Source organism: Haliotis asinina, chromosome 5 (genome assembly GCF_037392515.1).
Source record: "Haliotis asinina isolate JCU_RB_2024 chromosome 5, JCU_Hal_asi_v2, whole genome shotgun sequence".
NCBI lineage: Eukaryota > Metazoa > Mollusca > Gastropoda > Lepetellida > Haliotidae > Haliotis > Haliotis asinina.
The window spans coordinates 22,153,951-22,170,874 of NC_090284.1; the positions used below are offsets into that span (position 1 = coordinate 22,153,951).

Below are 16,924 nucleotides of genomic sequence, written 5' to 3' on the forward strand. Positions count from 1 at the left end.
TAAATCTGTACATGCTGGTTCCCTAAACCTGTACATGCTGGTTTCCTAAATCTGTACATACTGGTACCCTAAATCTATACATGCTGGTCACCCAAATCTGTGCATGTTGGTTCCCTAAATGTGTTCATGTTTGCATCCCTAAACCTGTACATGATTGTACCCTAAATCTGTACATGCTTGCACCCCTAAATCTGTACATGTATGCATCCCAAACTCCTAAACATATTTTCACCCCTATATATATACACGTTTTCACCCCTAAGTACAGTTTTTTATAGATAAAACTGAATACTACTTGAAACACATCCAAAATATTTTATGTCAAAATGGCTGAAACACTGTAAACTCTGATTTGTGCTTACGAAATCAACACATTTCACATTACTAGTGAGCAGTGAAATATATCTGGCACGTAAGATAACATTGATCATGGAATGTGACACACAACACAACTAAATACCATTACAACTTTCTCACAAATAAAAATATAATAAATAGAATATTTTGTTAATATTGTCAAAAAACATGTATATTTCATCGAGTGGTCTGACAAGCTGATATGTTCACGAGTGGCGCTGCCACGAGTGAACATATCAGCTTTGCCAGACAACGAACATATCAGCTTTGTCAGACCCCGAGACACGAGATGAAATATACATGTTATTTGACAACATTAACAAAATATTCTATTTATTATATTTTCATCATTGTTTGTAAATGATCGAGACATCGAGTAAGTCTGCAAAAGTGATATTCTACTCAGTAAAATAACATGCTATTCTACTCAGTGAAAATACCATTTTTATTTTCATCAATATTTACAGAATTTCACTCTTAAAAATATAACAAAACAAGACATTAATTTGTTCATTAATTTCAGGAACATTGTTTCATTTATCAATATTCTTGCATCACAATGCTTTCTTGTTTTGGTATTAATAATATTCAGCCATATTAATGGGTTTTTTTCACAACTGTCACTCTCACTGATATCTAATTCATGAATTTAAAAAAGAATTATTATTCTTTAAATCATGTTAAAAAGCTTCCATAAAACTATTTTTCCCATAAATCAAAGACCTCTCAAAGGAGTTTAAAAGACTGTTTTGTAGCAGATGAACCCATAAGTAGAAACCATGGTCTCACTAAGCAATATCCGATTAAATGTTTTTATTTAATGTAAGTTTATAAGCAACAAACACATGTCTAGAAACAATGCACTGAATTTCAATTTACACCATGATTATTGGCTAAAAGTGTGGTGAGAATAGAAACAAATTGTTTCACTGACAGTTTGTCAAATTCCAAAACATGGTTTGCAAACTGTTTTCACAGTTTCTAATAGACAAACTTCTGTTAGTAAACATTACTCTGAAATCCTTGTTTTCAGATCTTTATCTGACCAGTGTCATGGAGACAGACTGACAGCAATTACAGTAAAAAATGTCATCTTTCCCAATTAAAACAGCTGGCATTGTTTGTTGTTTATTGATGACATATTGTTTGTGTAACCCTTTTGTGCGCCATCTGTTGTACATTATTATTAACCAACATGTGCTACATGTTGTATGTACCTAGCACTATTTGTACATCAAAATAATAACAACAATAGCCACACTTATAATATGCCATGCAACCATGCACCGCAATAGTGTTATGTAATTTTATATGTATCATTGTACATGTTCTTTTTGGACCAAATGAAAATGGGAAATATAAGACTTAAATAAAAAATAGTATTTACGATACAGCATCACTAGGTATGAAGTTGATAGGGTAGCTTAGTGGTTAAAGTGTTAACTCACTGCACTGAAGACCTGGGTTCAATTCCCCACATGGGTACAATGTGTGAAGCCCATTTCTGGTGTCCCTGCTACAATAATGTTAGTATACTGCTAATAAGCCTTGGAAAATCTATAACCAATTGACTGTGTCTTCATACACAGTCATACACTGTACTTCATGTTCAGAGCGATGAATTAATTATGTAACCACTCTCTAAGTTTTCATGAAAGCAGTATTTAGAACAGCTTTGTATTTAATAAAAGACAAAAACATTTGTCACAGCAAAAAAAAATATTGCTAAAAGCAGCGTGAAACTAAACTCACTCACTCACTCACTCACTCAGTAAATATGCAAGTGATTACTTACAATGTTCGTATCCTTTGAATATAAGCTTGATGCCACGTCCTGCCGTAGGGTCATCAATCCTCAGATACACTACACTGAAACATTGAAGACAATACCATGAAGCCATTACCAGCATATCAGTGCAACAAGTTGTTCTTTTTCTACACCGTTTAAATCAAATAATCTATAATAAAGTGTTGTTTTTTCCCTGTTTACTCATTTTTGTTATGCACCGTATTAATACTTAATGAAGATATTTACGAAGATAAAAGTTGTCATGTCATCAGGAGAAACATTTACTGGCATTTTAAACTTATCATTTGTTTCAAGACAAAATGTTGGCTGACATGAAAAATGAACAAATTTAACATTCAATAACTATACTTGTCATAAGATTTATAACAAGTTTTTAGTTTGGTTTGTTTGGGGGTTTTTTTGCACTCAGCAATATTCCAGCCATAAGGCAGCAGCAGTCAAATAATCATAAATAATCGAATCTTGACCAGACAAACCAGTGATCAACAGCATGAACATCAATCTATGCAACTGGAGTGGGATGACATGAGTCAAATATTTCGGTAAGCCTGACCACCCAATCCCATTAGTTGCCTCTTTCAACAAGCATGGGATACTGAAGATTAATTCTAACTCAAATCTGCTCACAAACTTTAACAATTCCCACCATTTTGTCAACAACAAATTGCATCCTTGTGGTTCGACACCAGATTTTGATATTTTGTTGAGTATTGTCATGTGTGCGAGGCAGGGCCCCTTCTTCTTCCTCTCCTTCAGCATTCTTAAAATAGTTGTCCATTCATTATTTCTGTTTGTCATGACTTCTTTAAGTTTGCTACATTAACTCACTGCATAATTCATATAAACTAGTTAAAGTTTACCTAAAGATGACAAGAATTTCTATGATATAATACAACGTAATGGTAGTTGAGAAGGAAACATACATTCTTCATTCAGATTATGACTCACTCCTTCACAGATTACTTTGCTAAACGAGCACTTTTTCAGACAAACTGTTGGCAGAATTTATCTCGGTATGGTAGTTGGGAAACAGATACATTAATGATGACTTATTACAAAAACAAAATATCATGTCTACATGAGGTACAATTAGTATATTTTGCTGACAAATAACCTGGTACATATTACATCAATTGATTACCTTCCACAAAATAGTTCATGGAGAAAACGTGTTCGAATTTGTTTCCACTGAAACTTCATATGTTTTTCCTGTTTACATCAACTATCTTTGATTGTTTGTTTATTAGAACTTTGTCAAATGAATTCACAATATTTCAACTGAGGCTCTTTAAAAGGCATATATATAAGTTGGTATTCAAGTATAACACAAAATCTTATGGATGTCAGCTTATTCTTTTTTGCATACACAACGTTTCTGACTTTACCCTTGCCCCTTCATCCGGTTCAATATTTTCAATGTTTGTAAAAATGACTATGCATTACGCCAGTGACCTAGACTTCAAAAGGTGGTTCTTATTTAGGCTTTTATCTATTCGTGAATGAATTGTGTTATTTTTTAACATCATTTAAATCTACAGAATTACAAGACAGACAGTACACAGCTCTCTGATGACAGAGAATGTGTTTGATCATCATGACGCGAATAACGACATTAGTTTACATACACACTATATGCCATGCATTATGCGATAGACATACGAACCATCATCAATAAAATATTCATAAATAACGTACCCAAATACATCTTCTCCAGGTAAATATTCCCCTTTATGTGTCCTCAATAGAATTTCGTTCATGATGTCATGAACTTAAGAATATGATCCGAACGTGGCATGACAGCTATGCCAGTGACCCTATCATGTCAACCATGAAACGCACATTAGGTTTTCACGAAGTAGGAAGTAAACATGAAAGGTTTCTCGAAAAGTCTGCCGCTTCCATAAACGAAATATGATTCATGCTCCCCAAATAATTTACACATATCTACTCATCTTGGCAATTACCCCATTGTTTTATAAGTGTCTTTATGTCATTGAAGTGATAACTTATTTCAGGTACAATGTGTGAAGATGGTTTCTGGTGACCTCTGCCGTGATACGGGACTTTTGCTAAAAGGTTGCGCAAAACTCTCTCTCTCACTCACTCACTCACTCACTCACTCACTCACTCACTCACTCACTCACTCACTCACTCACTCACTCACTCACTCACTCACTCACTCACTCACCCACCCACCCACTCACTCACTCACTCACTCACTCACTCACTCACTCACATGGGGCTCTGATTCAACTTCGGTTTTGTTCCCGTGCCAGACTCACTGACTAGCTGAGTAAGGTTTTACGCCTCTTTGACGATCGCTTTGAGGAACGGGGCCCTGATTGAGAGTAGCTCAACAGGATAGCGTAATAATGGACCATAAAGATCATGTGTGTAATACTATTTAATATATATTATATAATATAGTAATAATATTTACGATATTCGTTAAAAAGACTGCATGTCACTGACCCACATCCTGGTTTGACAAGTTCGACGTATATCTGCTTTGGTCATCAACAGAAGGGGGCATTTCAACAGTTGCTTTCCAATAAAAGTATGAATCTGATGAGGAGGGGTGTCTGCAGGTTTCTGAGCCAACGGAATAAACATTTCAGGATATTTAAGCCGTTAGTGTCTTTCGTTTTAATAAATATATGGTAAGAGGACAGATTAACAATCCTAATTGTTCCTACTTGATCCTGACACATAGAGGATATTATATGAGTTCCCGTATCACACTATGTTTACGACACGAGCGCCTAAATTTTCGTATTTCCCGAGCGAGAGCGAGGGATATACCGATATGTAAGCACGAGTGTCGTAAACATGGTAAGTTATGGCCACGAATATAATATTCTGTTTATTACCGAAGTCGTAAAAGTGAAGAAGGTAAGACAAAATCTACTTTCAAACGTGGGCTGGCTACCCGCCGTCGCCGCAGGAAGACTGCAGCGTAAAAGATGGACCGTGAAGTCATGACATTGAAACCCGTGAAGATCCGGGTTGGAATCGATCTTCGGCAACCCATGCTTGTCGTAAAAGGAATTAGATAGTCAGACACTATGACATGGTTGACGCATGCCATCGTATTCCATTCGCTCAGATCGATACTCATGCTGTCGATCACTGGATTGTCTGGCCCAACTCCATTATTTACAGACAGTCGTCATGTAGCTGCGATACTGAACGAGTTTGAGTTTGAGTGAAGCACCATGTTTGATTCGGAAAACCCAAACCCAACAGCCTAGCGCATCTGGAACACATACTCCCCATGCAGCTTGTGGCAACTGGGCACTGACAGTTGTGACTCGGTGCCGAAAAGTTTGGAAAACTCAGTCATCTACCTTTGTTTGTTTTTTTCTCTTGGTCTTCCAAGCAGAGCGAGACCTGTCCTTTACTTTAGCAGAGGCCTGGAACCTGTCACTCAATCTGTGAAGAGGGTGAGCAACACTTCTTATGGTTCGCCATCCTGTAACCATGGTTCGCGTGACGGCCTGCGTTGTGGAATGGTGAAGAAGTTGCGAGGCTTCAATGCTGTCGGTAGCGTCTTTTAAAGGAAACGTTGCCGCAAACTACATGGGAAATCTGCCGTCTACATGCATTAGTGTTTGGGCGTTGGAATCAAGTATGGTGCTGGTGTGTTTCAGCACCCTTGTGCTTCGTTGTTTTGACAACGTTTTATTTCACTCAAACTCAACGAATATTGAATCAGTTCCATCACTGCAAGCTCTAACATGACGTTTAAAGTGCCCATTAAGTCCACAAAAAATTGCACTTACCTTAGGGTATAAATAGCATCACCACGTTTTAGTTTATACAGGACTATCAAATACTAGTATTAGGGTGGTCCCATACTTTTTGTTTGTAGTACAGATTCCGAAGGAAACATCCGGTCATGGCATCTTGTGATACCTATAAGTCCCGTGATACCAATTCCTTGAGCTGACACGCCTGGAGCGGTCCAGACATCTGAGGTTCTGGGCCCAGTGTCCAGCTTCAGAAAGCGATGGTAACTCTACGACTGTCGTAACTGTATGGTTAAGTGTAAGAGGTAGCGCTATGGTCGCTTTGAGAAACGCGGTCCCAGGTGCTCCTTTCACGAATAAACCTGCATTGACAACCTCGATAATTTGCCAGGGTATAGGTTATGATAAATCGTTTGTGGAGATTTATCGTATACCCTGGAGATTATCGAGGACGGCTCTCCTGAACCAATCGGTAATGTTGGCCCATTTGACAAGGTGCAGGCGTGGACTGACATCATGAACCATTTCGTGTTGCCATCTTAGGCGCCTTGTCAACTTTGTGCTGCCGCTGACAAAGTACTGACCGGTACCATGACCGATACTGACTTTTTGAAGTAACAACTGACCCAGTGCCACTTTCAGATGGAAGACCGAGGGACCTGATCATGAACCTGGAACTCCATATGGTGGCATCATCAAGTGATTAGACTTTAAGCTTTCGGTCTTCTGATTCGTGCCGGCAATGTTTGAATAACAACGTTTTGCGTCTGTGCCAAACTTCAGGCTTAAGACTTTTGGAAACCGGACTTTTTCATATCCAACCTAAACCTTGTGGATTTCATTGCCGTGCAGTTTGACACTCAAAACATACCTGTTTTCAATACGTTATAAGAAACTATATTCGGACGTGTGCATGTTGTTATGTGTCAGAGACTCTTTTAATCTGTGTATTGTCCCTTAAGTATGTCTGCTGACGTGGAAACGGCGCGTGAAGAAAATTCTGCAATACATTGTTTTGGTGGTCGGCTTTGTTGACATTTAAACAGATGACTACATATGATGTGGTGAGGTACCACAGTTATTCACGCACTGTTCAAGATATCTTACCACCAGTTTGAATAATTTTGGACTTAAACGAGTCACCTGGGGCTCCTCTCACGAAGCAACCTTTATACCGGTTAACCTTAACTCCCATTCTTTAACATTTCTGAAAGGTTACCTCAGTGACTTACGATCACCACAGTGCTTTGTGAAAGGAGGCTCTGTTTTTGCTTAATGTTTAATAAGATGTCCAGTAGGACACATCAAGGCACAAGCTTCTAAGATGATGTGTATCAAACTTAGTTCCCTAAGATATGTTTAAATGCATTACAGGAAGCCAGTGTGCAAAACAGCCACTTGCCCACTAGCCTCAGGCTAGTAAAAATACAGTCGGGCCAGTAAATCTGAACAGTCAGACCAGTAAATCTTAACAGTCACTGGCCCAATTGGCTAGTGAATTTCCATGGAGTCCTTTTGTAAATATATCACTCTCACTGATCTGATCTACTGAAATACATTTTTAATTCATCCAAGATTATGGCCTGATAAAAATCACATTAGCAGCTTAATGATGAAACCTGTGTCTAGATTCATAATTTCGGACAAGTGAATTGTATTTTGCGGGCTAGTAACTTTCAGGTACAGTTAGCCTGACTGAGAAGGAAAATTTGAAAACTATTTAGCACACTGTTGAGAGCTGATGCGTTGTGAGGTGTTCCATCCCCTGAACAAAAGAGAACCTCTGTTTCTTTAGCGACATCACAGTTATGCCAACATCTTGTAATTGTTTATACATGTTGCCACTTAAAATACAGCACTGAAACATCACAAACTGTTCTTTTTTGTTTAAACATGTTTTATTATTTTCATAACAAAATGTCACCAACATACATTCCATGCTCACAATGTATATTCACAGTGAAGAAATCAGGCATTCTCTCAAAGTCACACTTGTATCTTACCTCACACACGAAGGCTATAAATATTTACAAATAAGTAAGCCCTCATGCTGGGAAAAACTGGGAAACAGTCCTGACGATCTGTTATTAAAATGTCACCCACTGAAACCTCTCCCCACTAATATACTGAGGGAAACAAATAAGAGAACACCACCTAATGGCATTGTTCCCTTATTTTTTACTCAGATTTCTTCCAACAGTGCTATTCAAAGCTGGTGATGGAAGCTGGAAAATATTAAAGGCACACTTCAATTTTCCCGTGTTCCTTATTTGTTTCCTGCAGTATATGTCATATACAAGTTACAATTCTTTGACATAAGAAGCATTTAACACAAGTAAACTTCTGTGTACTCTCTATCATAAAATGTGTTATGATGCTAAGTAAGACAAATGAAATTTACAACATAGATGACGGGGTTGAGCTCCTAAGCTTTACCCTCCACAATCTGAATACAATGTATGCAACACCCCTTTGTTTTGTTTATCTCTTAATTGCTATTTGTATGGAAGTCAATTAAAGTAGTTTATGTTGAAAAAAATAATAATACATATTCAATATAACTCTACACCCAAAAACACAGTTTCCACACCTACGTTCTCCCTTCTTATACAATCAAAATCATGACTGGTTCCTTGGAAGTGAGCAATTTTTTTACGCTATACTCAGAAACATTCCACCTACAATTGAGTCTGGACCAGACTAATGTGAGATCAACAGCATGAGCATTGATCTGCACAAATGGGAACCAATGACATGTGTCAACCTAGTCAGCATGTCTCACCAATGGATCCCGTTAGTCGCCTCTTACAACAAGCTCAGTCACCTTTTGTGGCAAGCATGGGTTGCTGAAGACCTATTCAACCCCGGATCTTCACGGGTTGGGTCATTTATTCATTCATTCATTCATTCATTCATTCGTTCACTATGCCATTCGAGACTGTCACTGGCTTTGTAAATCCACAAATATTGAATACATCACTCAAAAGTTTTTTTGTTGCTATAAAGATGTATCCTGAACAAAAAGTTACATGATTTTATATGGAGTATATCACTGGGTTCCTCAAAATTCCTTGAAACAGTCTTTCGGTTGCAGCACTTGCATTAGGGATAGCATCTACGTTCCACACAGATCACAGAGAAAAACATGTACATTTACTGCAACATTTTCACATAAACAATCTACTCCCTCTGGATGACATGAAGAGTATCATCTTAACAGATGGCTGCTCTTAACAATTCAGATCAATTTGTGTGGAAATCCAACCCTTAAGCATAAAAGATTTGCTGTGACGTTATTTACTGGTTTCTCAGTTGAATGTGTACCTGTAGGTTTCGGCAAATTGATCAATGTTTGAGATCAGCATCAGTTTGGGTTTTCCTTCAACATGCTATGATATAACTGGCATACAGCTCAAGGTGGCACACAACACAGCTCACTTCCTCATTCTTAGCAGTTAATTACAGCATGTATATCACTCACAGCATGTGCTCACACACATGCTCACACACACGTACACTCACACACACTAACACACACATTATGTAGCACTGGAGCTGAGGAAAGCCAGATGACCTTTGGTGCACTTGTTGGCATAGTGACCTTTCTCGCCACACTGAAAAATCAAACATATAGCCTTTGTAAGATTGAGTAAAAAATCACACTTACCTAAAGTTTAAGAGCACAAAGTTCGATAAAAAGTTTAACCCTTGCTAAAAATTATCAGTAATAGGGTGAGCATGGTGAACATAAAAATGTAACAATAATTTCTATGGAACAATATAAAACACACCTTATAACATGTGACCTGATCGAGGGGTCGGCGTTGATCACCAATGGAAGCATCATTCATCTGCTGGTTCATCTGAGTAAATCACAAAAAATAAGAGTGAGTGAGCGAGCTTGGTTTTCTGTGGCTTCCAGTGACATCAGAAATGGGCTTTACACACTGTACCCATGTGACATTGAAACCATGACCTTTGGCATGACAAGCAAACACTTTCTCCTCTGAGCTAACCAGTGTTGCATCCAGGAATTTGGAATTAAGGGGGACATCTTCCTTAACTGTCATAAAAGATGGGGACCTGACACCCACCAGGGGGTATCACATATTGATTAAAGATAAGTATTTACTGTGAGTGAGTGAGTGAGTGAGTGAGTGAGTGAGTGAGTGAAGTTTCACGCCTCGCTCTGCAATATTCCTGCCATATGGGGTATCACATATTGATTAAAGGTGAGTATTTACTGTAATGTTGATGCAGTCACAACAATGATAATCTATTTACATGAGTAAACATCTCCGTTGTTTCGTTTCCCATGCTACAACAGCATCATCATAGGGAAATTCCTTATACCTCGGTCCCACAATTTTGATGGTAGAAGTGGGTCAGCGTATCTATGGGTTACATATGTATTTGTCTCATATACAGAGTCAGAAATAGCAATTAGCTGTGCACACACTCCAACAATTCACTGGTGCTTTTTTAGATGAATTCTGAGACAGTGATCGGGAAAATGAAACTGCTGTTTTATCAAGAGAAATATATTGCAGCATTGTGTAATTCTAATTGCAGGTGTGTGACAGCACTTTGGTGTTCTTCATGCCGTTACCCCGTTCTGAAGTGTACCCTTGGTAGGCCAGGCTATTTTAGTTGTGATGATTTTTAACAAATCATCAAGCTAAAGAAGTTACAAATGTTGCTGAGCTGTTTAAAATGCAGCACCTGATTGGCTGAAGTAAAGGTATGGACTATATCGAACATTAATATATGTAAAACAACAAATAGACACAGGTCAAGGAACCACTTTAAGTATTTGTCATGAAAAGAGACAGAATCATGAAAATGTTTTGGTTTAACAAACGAAAGAGTTTATCAACACAATTCACAGTCTTGGTTATATATTTGAGATATGTAAATTCATCCATGAGACCCACACATGTTACAAAGTTGCATGAGTTGACATAATATGTTAGCTACATGGTCACTTATATTGTGTGACCGCTCACGCAGAGATTTTGATTTTTTGCAGGAAATGCACGTTAGTAGGGGGAATCCTGCAGTCACGAAGCCTGGATGCAACACTGTTAGCCCGACAACCCTAGGCATTGAGAAGTACACAAGGCAAATGAAAGTTCAATAATCAATAATGAAGTACTCATGTCATCATGAGGAAAACAACTTAATGTATCAATATGAACACCAGGACAAATGAAGATAAACTGTTCTTGCAGTTACAACAGTGTCCAGGAAATCCAGCTATCACGTTTCCAGCGATTACATGTTGTTTACTGATTTACTAACAATACACTGATAGGATTAATTGCTGCGATGTTTCGTTTTCACAATGATCAACATATGGCATGGGTACACTAACTTTCACAAAGGCAGAATAACTTATATACGTGATGCCCTATGGCACTCTTATAAAACTCAATTTCTGAGCATGTAGAATCTCACCATGATCTGTTCCATCTTGACATTGTTGGGCATCTTGGTACAGTTGAGCACTTTGTGACCTGTCTCACCACAGAAATGACAGACAATAGAGGCCTTCTTGGCCAGCTGGACTGGGTCACTCACTGGCAGGTCAAACTTAGGACTGAAATTCAAACCACACAGAATTTGTAAGATTCACAGAAGAGATTTATGCTGCTTCAAGCAGATTTTCAGGTATATCATGTGATCTCAGGATGCTGAAGTGAACATGTTCACAGACATTACGTTAAGCTAAGAAGTGCGGATCATAATGTATCAGAATCTTGGATTCAGACCTAAACCACTGGGTTCTGGTGGAAACTGAAATGGACAGACAACTTTCATAAAATATGTTACACATGTATTTGTGATTATGACTTCTTAGTAAAGTACAGATTCTAGTACTTTTGTTGGGTTAGGACACAAGTCCCCTCCATGATTCCAACCAACACCTCAGAGTCGGACATCTAACTTGTCCAGTCAATGCATATCCCTGATGGGACTCAAACCCCAAAAGCACCAGAAATTAGAATTTGTATTTCACTAAGAAAGTGTACTCCCAAACATAGCATATGATATATTCTCATACACAAGAGTAATGCAATGCTGCAAATCATGGTTATGCTTACGTCGAAATGACAGACAACATTTTGGACAGACACCCCAGCTTCCAAATGTATGGCTGTCTGGTTTCTTTCACTTTGAGTTAAACATGGCATTAATTAAAACAAGGAGTGATACACTCAACTTTTGTGCAGTCTTACACCCAGTAATGGTGGTGACAATTCCGGCATGCTCGATTTCACAAGACTTATGTGCATGATATCCACATATTCATTGGTATGGTGCATTTGGGGGGATTCTTTCTATTGATGTGTTTTAACTCAGGCCTTCCAAAACGAGTAAAAAATTATTGATAATTTCACCTTTCACTATATGCTAAAATCTCATATCAATTTAGGGTTCCAAGTTTGTTTCCTGTTTGTATAAAAAAACTTGCATTTCTTATGCCTGTAAGTATATTTGACCACTCTCTCAATGGCATTGCATCTTCACAACTTTCAGAGCTAACTTTCTTATCTGAACACTCTTGGGGCACAATACAGTGGAAACTGTCTAAACCAGCACTCTATGGGACTAAAGAATTTATGCAGCTTAGACAATGTGCCGGATTGAGGAACTGATGATAAATGTACAAGCCACAAATGGGTCTGAGATTTTTTGCCAGTGCTGACAACTTGTCAGTTTGGACAGATGCCAGTTTCGACAACTTTGACTGTAAATGGGTTTTGTTCATGTTCAGTGTTGACTTGCGATTCGACAAATCCCAAAACAATGTCAAAAACAACAAAATGACTATAAATCTGCCATATATAACTTAACAAAAGATCCCTTCACTACTGATCCAAGCACAATTGTCAGTTTACACATGTTAAACATTTCTTTTCTTTGGTATTGGTGTCACTGCTGACTTAACTTTTCATTGGACAAAACTTTTACCAGTCACGAATGACATTTCCCATAATCATACTGTAAGTTGAAGCACTGACTTCCTAAAAAATTCAAAATAATGACATTAACATTTTGACTTGAGGTTAATGAGGTTAGACAATCTGAAAAACTTCATCTTTCTCTGGTTCATGACGTTCTAAGCCACATATATAACAACTGAACAGAAAACTGATTACGGTGACCAATCACAAGGTGCCAAAGACTGTCATTTTAGAGTTACTTTTAGCCTGGGTATTTCCCAAATATAATAATTTTTGCAACCGTGCAAGCACAGCCAAGACTGTCATTTCACTTACCCATGATAGTTTTTTATTTTAACACAGGACTATTTACCAGACACAGTGTCTGGCTAGCTTTTCAATTTACCGATCCCCAACAAATTTTACCGGCGAATTCTAGGTATACACCAGAGAATGGAAACACTGGGTATCATCAATGTTAGTTCCACTTACTGCTGGTATTTACAGCTGGGGCCCTCAATACAGAAGCCATTGACATAACTTTGGCAGATAAGTCTCCTCACATGTCTGTTCTTGCAGTTGGGACCTGTGGACAAAAGACAAAGCATGAAAATGTTTACTTTTACAATAAATCATGATATCCCCACACAGTGAATTTTTCTTTCTTGTTCTGATCCTCAGTGGAGGCGTGCCTAGGCAAAGGGTTTCAGCTTCTAAAATTTATTCACTTGATTACTTACTGTTTCACTCTGCAATTAGCAATATTCCAGCTAAGTGGCAGTATTCTGTAAACAGTCCAATCTGGACTAGAAAATCCAGTGATAAACAGCATGAGCATAGATCCATGTAACGGGGACATGGTAACATGGCCATCTCTCAGTACTCAATGTAGTCTAAGTGATATTTTCCAATTTTCAGCTTTCACAGTCAGCTGATCCATAAACCAAGTTTAAGCATGTTAATCAAAAGCATGGTTTAAGTTGAAACATAAAGTCACACACTCATTACTTACCATGACGACAAAAGCCTCTGTCATACCATGGACAATCTTTCATCTTCTTTTCAGGATCAATGTGAAGAAATGGACATTCTTTATTACTACACTGTCCTGAAACAAGAATAGCAGCCTTAATAATTTACATGTAACATACAAGATTTTAGAAAGAGGTCTGGCAAATATCAAAGGAATTCTCATTGAAATGAATTAACTGACAGACGTATGGTTTGAGACAATCTCCTGCTGGAAAGCTGGTTTATCCTTTGTGACGTTATCTACTGTCTTTATTCCAGTGTGTTGTAAGCTGAAACTCCTTGGAAATAAACAATATGTTTATCACATATTGTTGGTTATCTATGAAGAAGTGAGATACTACATCTCAGCGTCTAAAGATCTGGTACTGTTTGAATTCTAGTGTGTAGGTCTGTCAGTGTCTCTATTTTCCATTGTTTACTTGTATATCTATTAACGTAAAATCAGCAATATACTGATATGATTTAAGCATATTAGTAAAAAATATTGAATGTACTTTAGGGCTGCTGGTCCGCTGAAACATTAAACTGACATAACAGGAACACTGGTTCTTATAAGCAATTGTTTTGAATATTCCACTTTCAACATGTAAAGAGTTAATTTCTATTCCTAAACCTTACTTACCAAATTTGGAGTAGAAATAACACTCTGGCATCTTTGACATGTCATACTCATGCAAGAACTCACAGTCATCTCCCTTCTTACACAGTCCACGCAGCCAATGTTTACACACAACCGTTCTGTCACCTCGAACATGACGGAATGGACATGCTGTACCCTTGTTGCACTGATGTCGGAGATGAAATACACATGTTGCTGACCCAGATTCTGAAATTCATAAATGGATAATATCAAAAGTCATTTAAAACATTGTGAAATAACAAAATTCGTTAACTGATGCAAGAGAGTGGTTATACACCATGATAGGTTACAACTTTTCACAGATATCAAGATGAGTTCGTGTGAGCAAACAATAATTTTGTAGGAAAAGCTAAAACCATGCAGGTTGCAGACATTTAGTCCCTGTGAAAACGACAATATGCACAGGTTTGGTAATGACAAAGACAGGCCCATGATTAGAACAAATGTTTGGTGAGTGAGTGAGTGAGTTTAGTTTAACGCTGCACACGTCAATATTCCAGCCATATGGCGGCGGTCTGTAAATAATCAAGTCTGGACCAGACAATCCAGTGATGAACAACATGACCATCGATCTGCGCAATTGGGAAGCGATGACATGTGTCAACCAAGTCAGCGAGCCTGACCACCCAATCCCATTAGTCGCCTCTTACGACAAGCACAGTCGCCTTTTATGGCAAGCATGGGTTGCTGAAGGCCTATTCTAACACGGGACCTTCACAAATGTTTGGAGTCAAACATGGGACTAAAGCATCATGACATGCCCAAAGCATAAAATATGGCTGGACTATAGAATACCAGACACCTTCTGCCATCTTTCAAAGCAAGCGAGTTCACATGTGGTTAGGGTTAGGTTTAGGGTAAGGGTTTGGTTTCGGGTTGGGGTACAGTTTAAGCATAGGGTAAGATTTAGGGTTTGCGTTAAGGTTAGGATGACGGGACACTAGGTATCCAGTGTTCTGTAACTGTACCTAAAACATTGTTGAGGGACAACACTGAGAATTCAGGCAAATGAAATGTGTTTAAATCAGTTCATTATGTGACCTTACTTGGCAAGAGACATTTATGTGCACTTAGTTTCCAGAGTCATCAATTTTGAACTTCATTCATAATCATATAAACAAATGAAAACTGACAAGATGATGAAGATAAGAACATAAACACACGCGCGCGCGCACACACACACACAATCAATCAATCAATCTAAACACTATCATTATCACGTCAACATTTGTATAACACTATCAACAGATTTCATTTGTGAGCAGTACTGTTCATATCATGTAATTACGTTGTACCGGCGCCTGCCGGCATCACTCAAACACTCACTGTCCATGCCAGGGAAAGGCAACGGTAGAGCCCCTAGTTGCTGATCTAAAGCAACTTCTATGTCGAACGTTATATTGTATACGGGGGCTACAACTTCCTGCATTTTGTATATTTATGTCTCTTTCGGGAACAACAAAACGAGATATAACTCAGTGTTCAAACACATGCACAAGTGGCACCGGAAGTTTATGATCAGCGCCTCTGTGGGTTATTATAAATGTCGGATTGGTATACAAAAACGGACATAATTCAGATATTTCTTCATGAACAAGAACTGTGTCAGCATTACAATATTTTCCGAAGTGTTGTCTTCGACTGTGTTGGAGCATTGAATCACTGTGTTTTAGTTTTCATATCATTAAAAGTTATGTTTACAGGTTTGACTCGCGTAAAACGTTGGTCCAACTGAAGCGGTCGTAAAATCACGATCACACTATCAAGTTTCTCTCGAGGCGTTCGTATTGTCAGGCTTAACCATTTTAAAAAACGATTCCGTTCCTGAGATGTTGTGTAGAGAAATGGCAGTTAAGGGCTTCACACGTTGTATTATAATGTGATCATGTGAACACTCCGTTTTCAGACATGATGAAGTAACGCTTTGAGCACGAGACTACCCCGTCGAAAGGTTTTTGCAGAACAATACTTACCAGGGCCAATGCCGATGTTCTCGCTACAACATTTACATACCACGTTGCAGTTTCACATAAATATCTTTCTCAGACACAGGTTTTTTTAGGCTCAGAGTCGACCAGTCCTTGTGTTTATCCCCTAATGCTGAGCCCCAGGCAAGGTGACAACAAGTAGCCTTTAGCAGGACGAGGCCACGATATCGAACTACCAGCCTTCCGTTGTCCGGGTAGACACTCCCTCCACTGGAACACGGAGGCGGATAACAGTAAAACCGTTTAGCCTACAATTCCTCATAGCACGTTGTTAACTTACCTATCGTGACCAATGTTTTCATTATGTTTATGTACATTTTAATATGTATGTATGTATCTTATTTTGCTTTATTTCAAAATATTTATTTTTTATTTTATTTATTTTTATTTTTTATTTGTAT

At 38.2% G+C, this 16,924-nt stretch overlaps 2 protein-coding genes across 2 annotated transcripts in view; both read right to left on the bottom strand.

The window, feature by feature from the left end:
• LOC137283429 (uncharacterized) overlaps nt 1–4,031 on the bottom strand; it is a 29,321-nt gene extending 25,290 nt beyond the window's left edge. Inside the window, exons 1-2 of the mRNA XM_067814903.1 lie at nt 3,863–4,031; nt 2,153–2,226 (exon numbers count right to left, since the gene is read on the bottom strand). Of these exons, the coding sequence (XP_067671004.1) occupies nt 2,153–2,226; nt 3,863–3,924 (136 nt within the window). The 5' untranslated portion in view covers nt 3,925–4,031. The remainder of the gene's footprint in view (nt 1–2,152; nt 2,227–3,862) is intronic.
• Nucleotides 4,032–7,795: 3,764 nt separating this feature from the next.
• Nucleotides 7,796–16,100, bottom strand: LOC137283448 (cleavage and polyadenylation specificity factor subunit 4-like). The gene is made up of 7 exons (XM_067814946.1): nt 15,862–16,100; nt 14,518–14,721; nt 13,876–13,971; nt 13,356–13,449; nt 11,374–11,515; nt 9,708–9,779; nt 7,796–9,530 (listed from the first exon to the last, which is right to left on the bottom strand). The coding sequence occupies exons 1-7, from the start codon at nt 15,962–15,964 to the stop codon at nt 9,456–9,458; spliced, it is 786 nt and encodes a 261-aa protein (XP_067671047.1). The 5' UTR covers nt 15,965–16,100; the 3' UTR covers nt 7,796–9,455.
• Between the last annotated feature and the right edge of the window lie 824 nt (nt 16,101–16,924).

Coding starts and splice junctions, on each gene's coding strand:
- LOC137283448 (XM_067814946.1), bottom strand. CDS start 15,964: ATGCAGGAAGTTGTAGCCCCCGTATACAATATAACGTTCGACATAGAA. Junction 13,450..13,875: donor CAGAGGCTTTTGTCGTCATG/GTAAGTAATGAG, acceptor TTTTGTCCACAG/GTCCCAACTGCAAGAACAGA. Junction 9,780..11,373: donor TCAAGATGGAACAGATCATG/GTGAGATTCTAC, acceptor TGATTTACTCAG/ATGAACCAGCAGATGAATGA.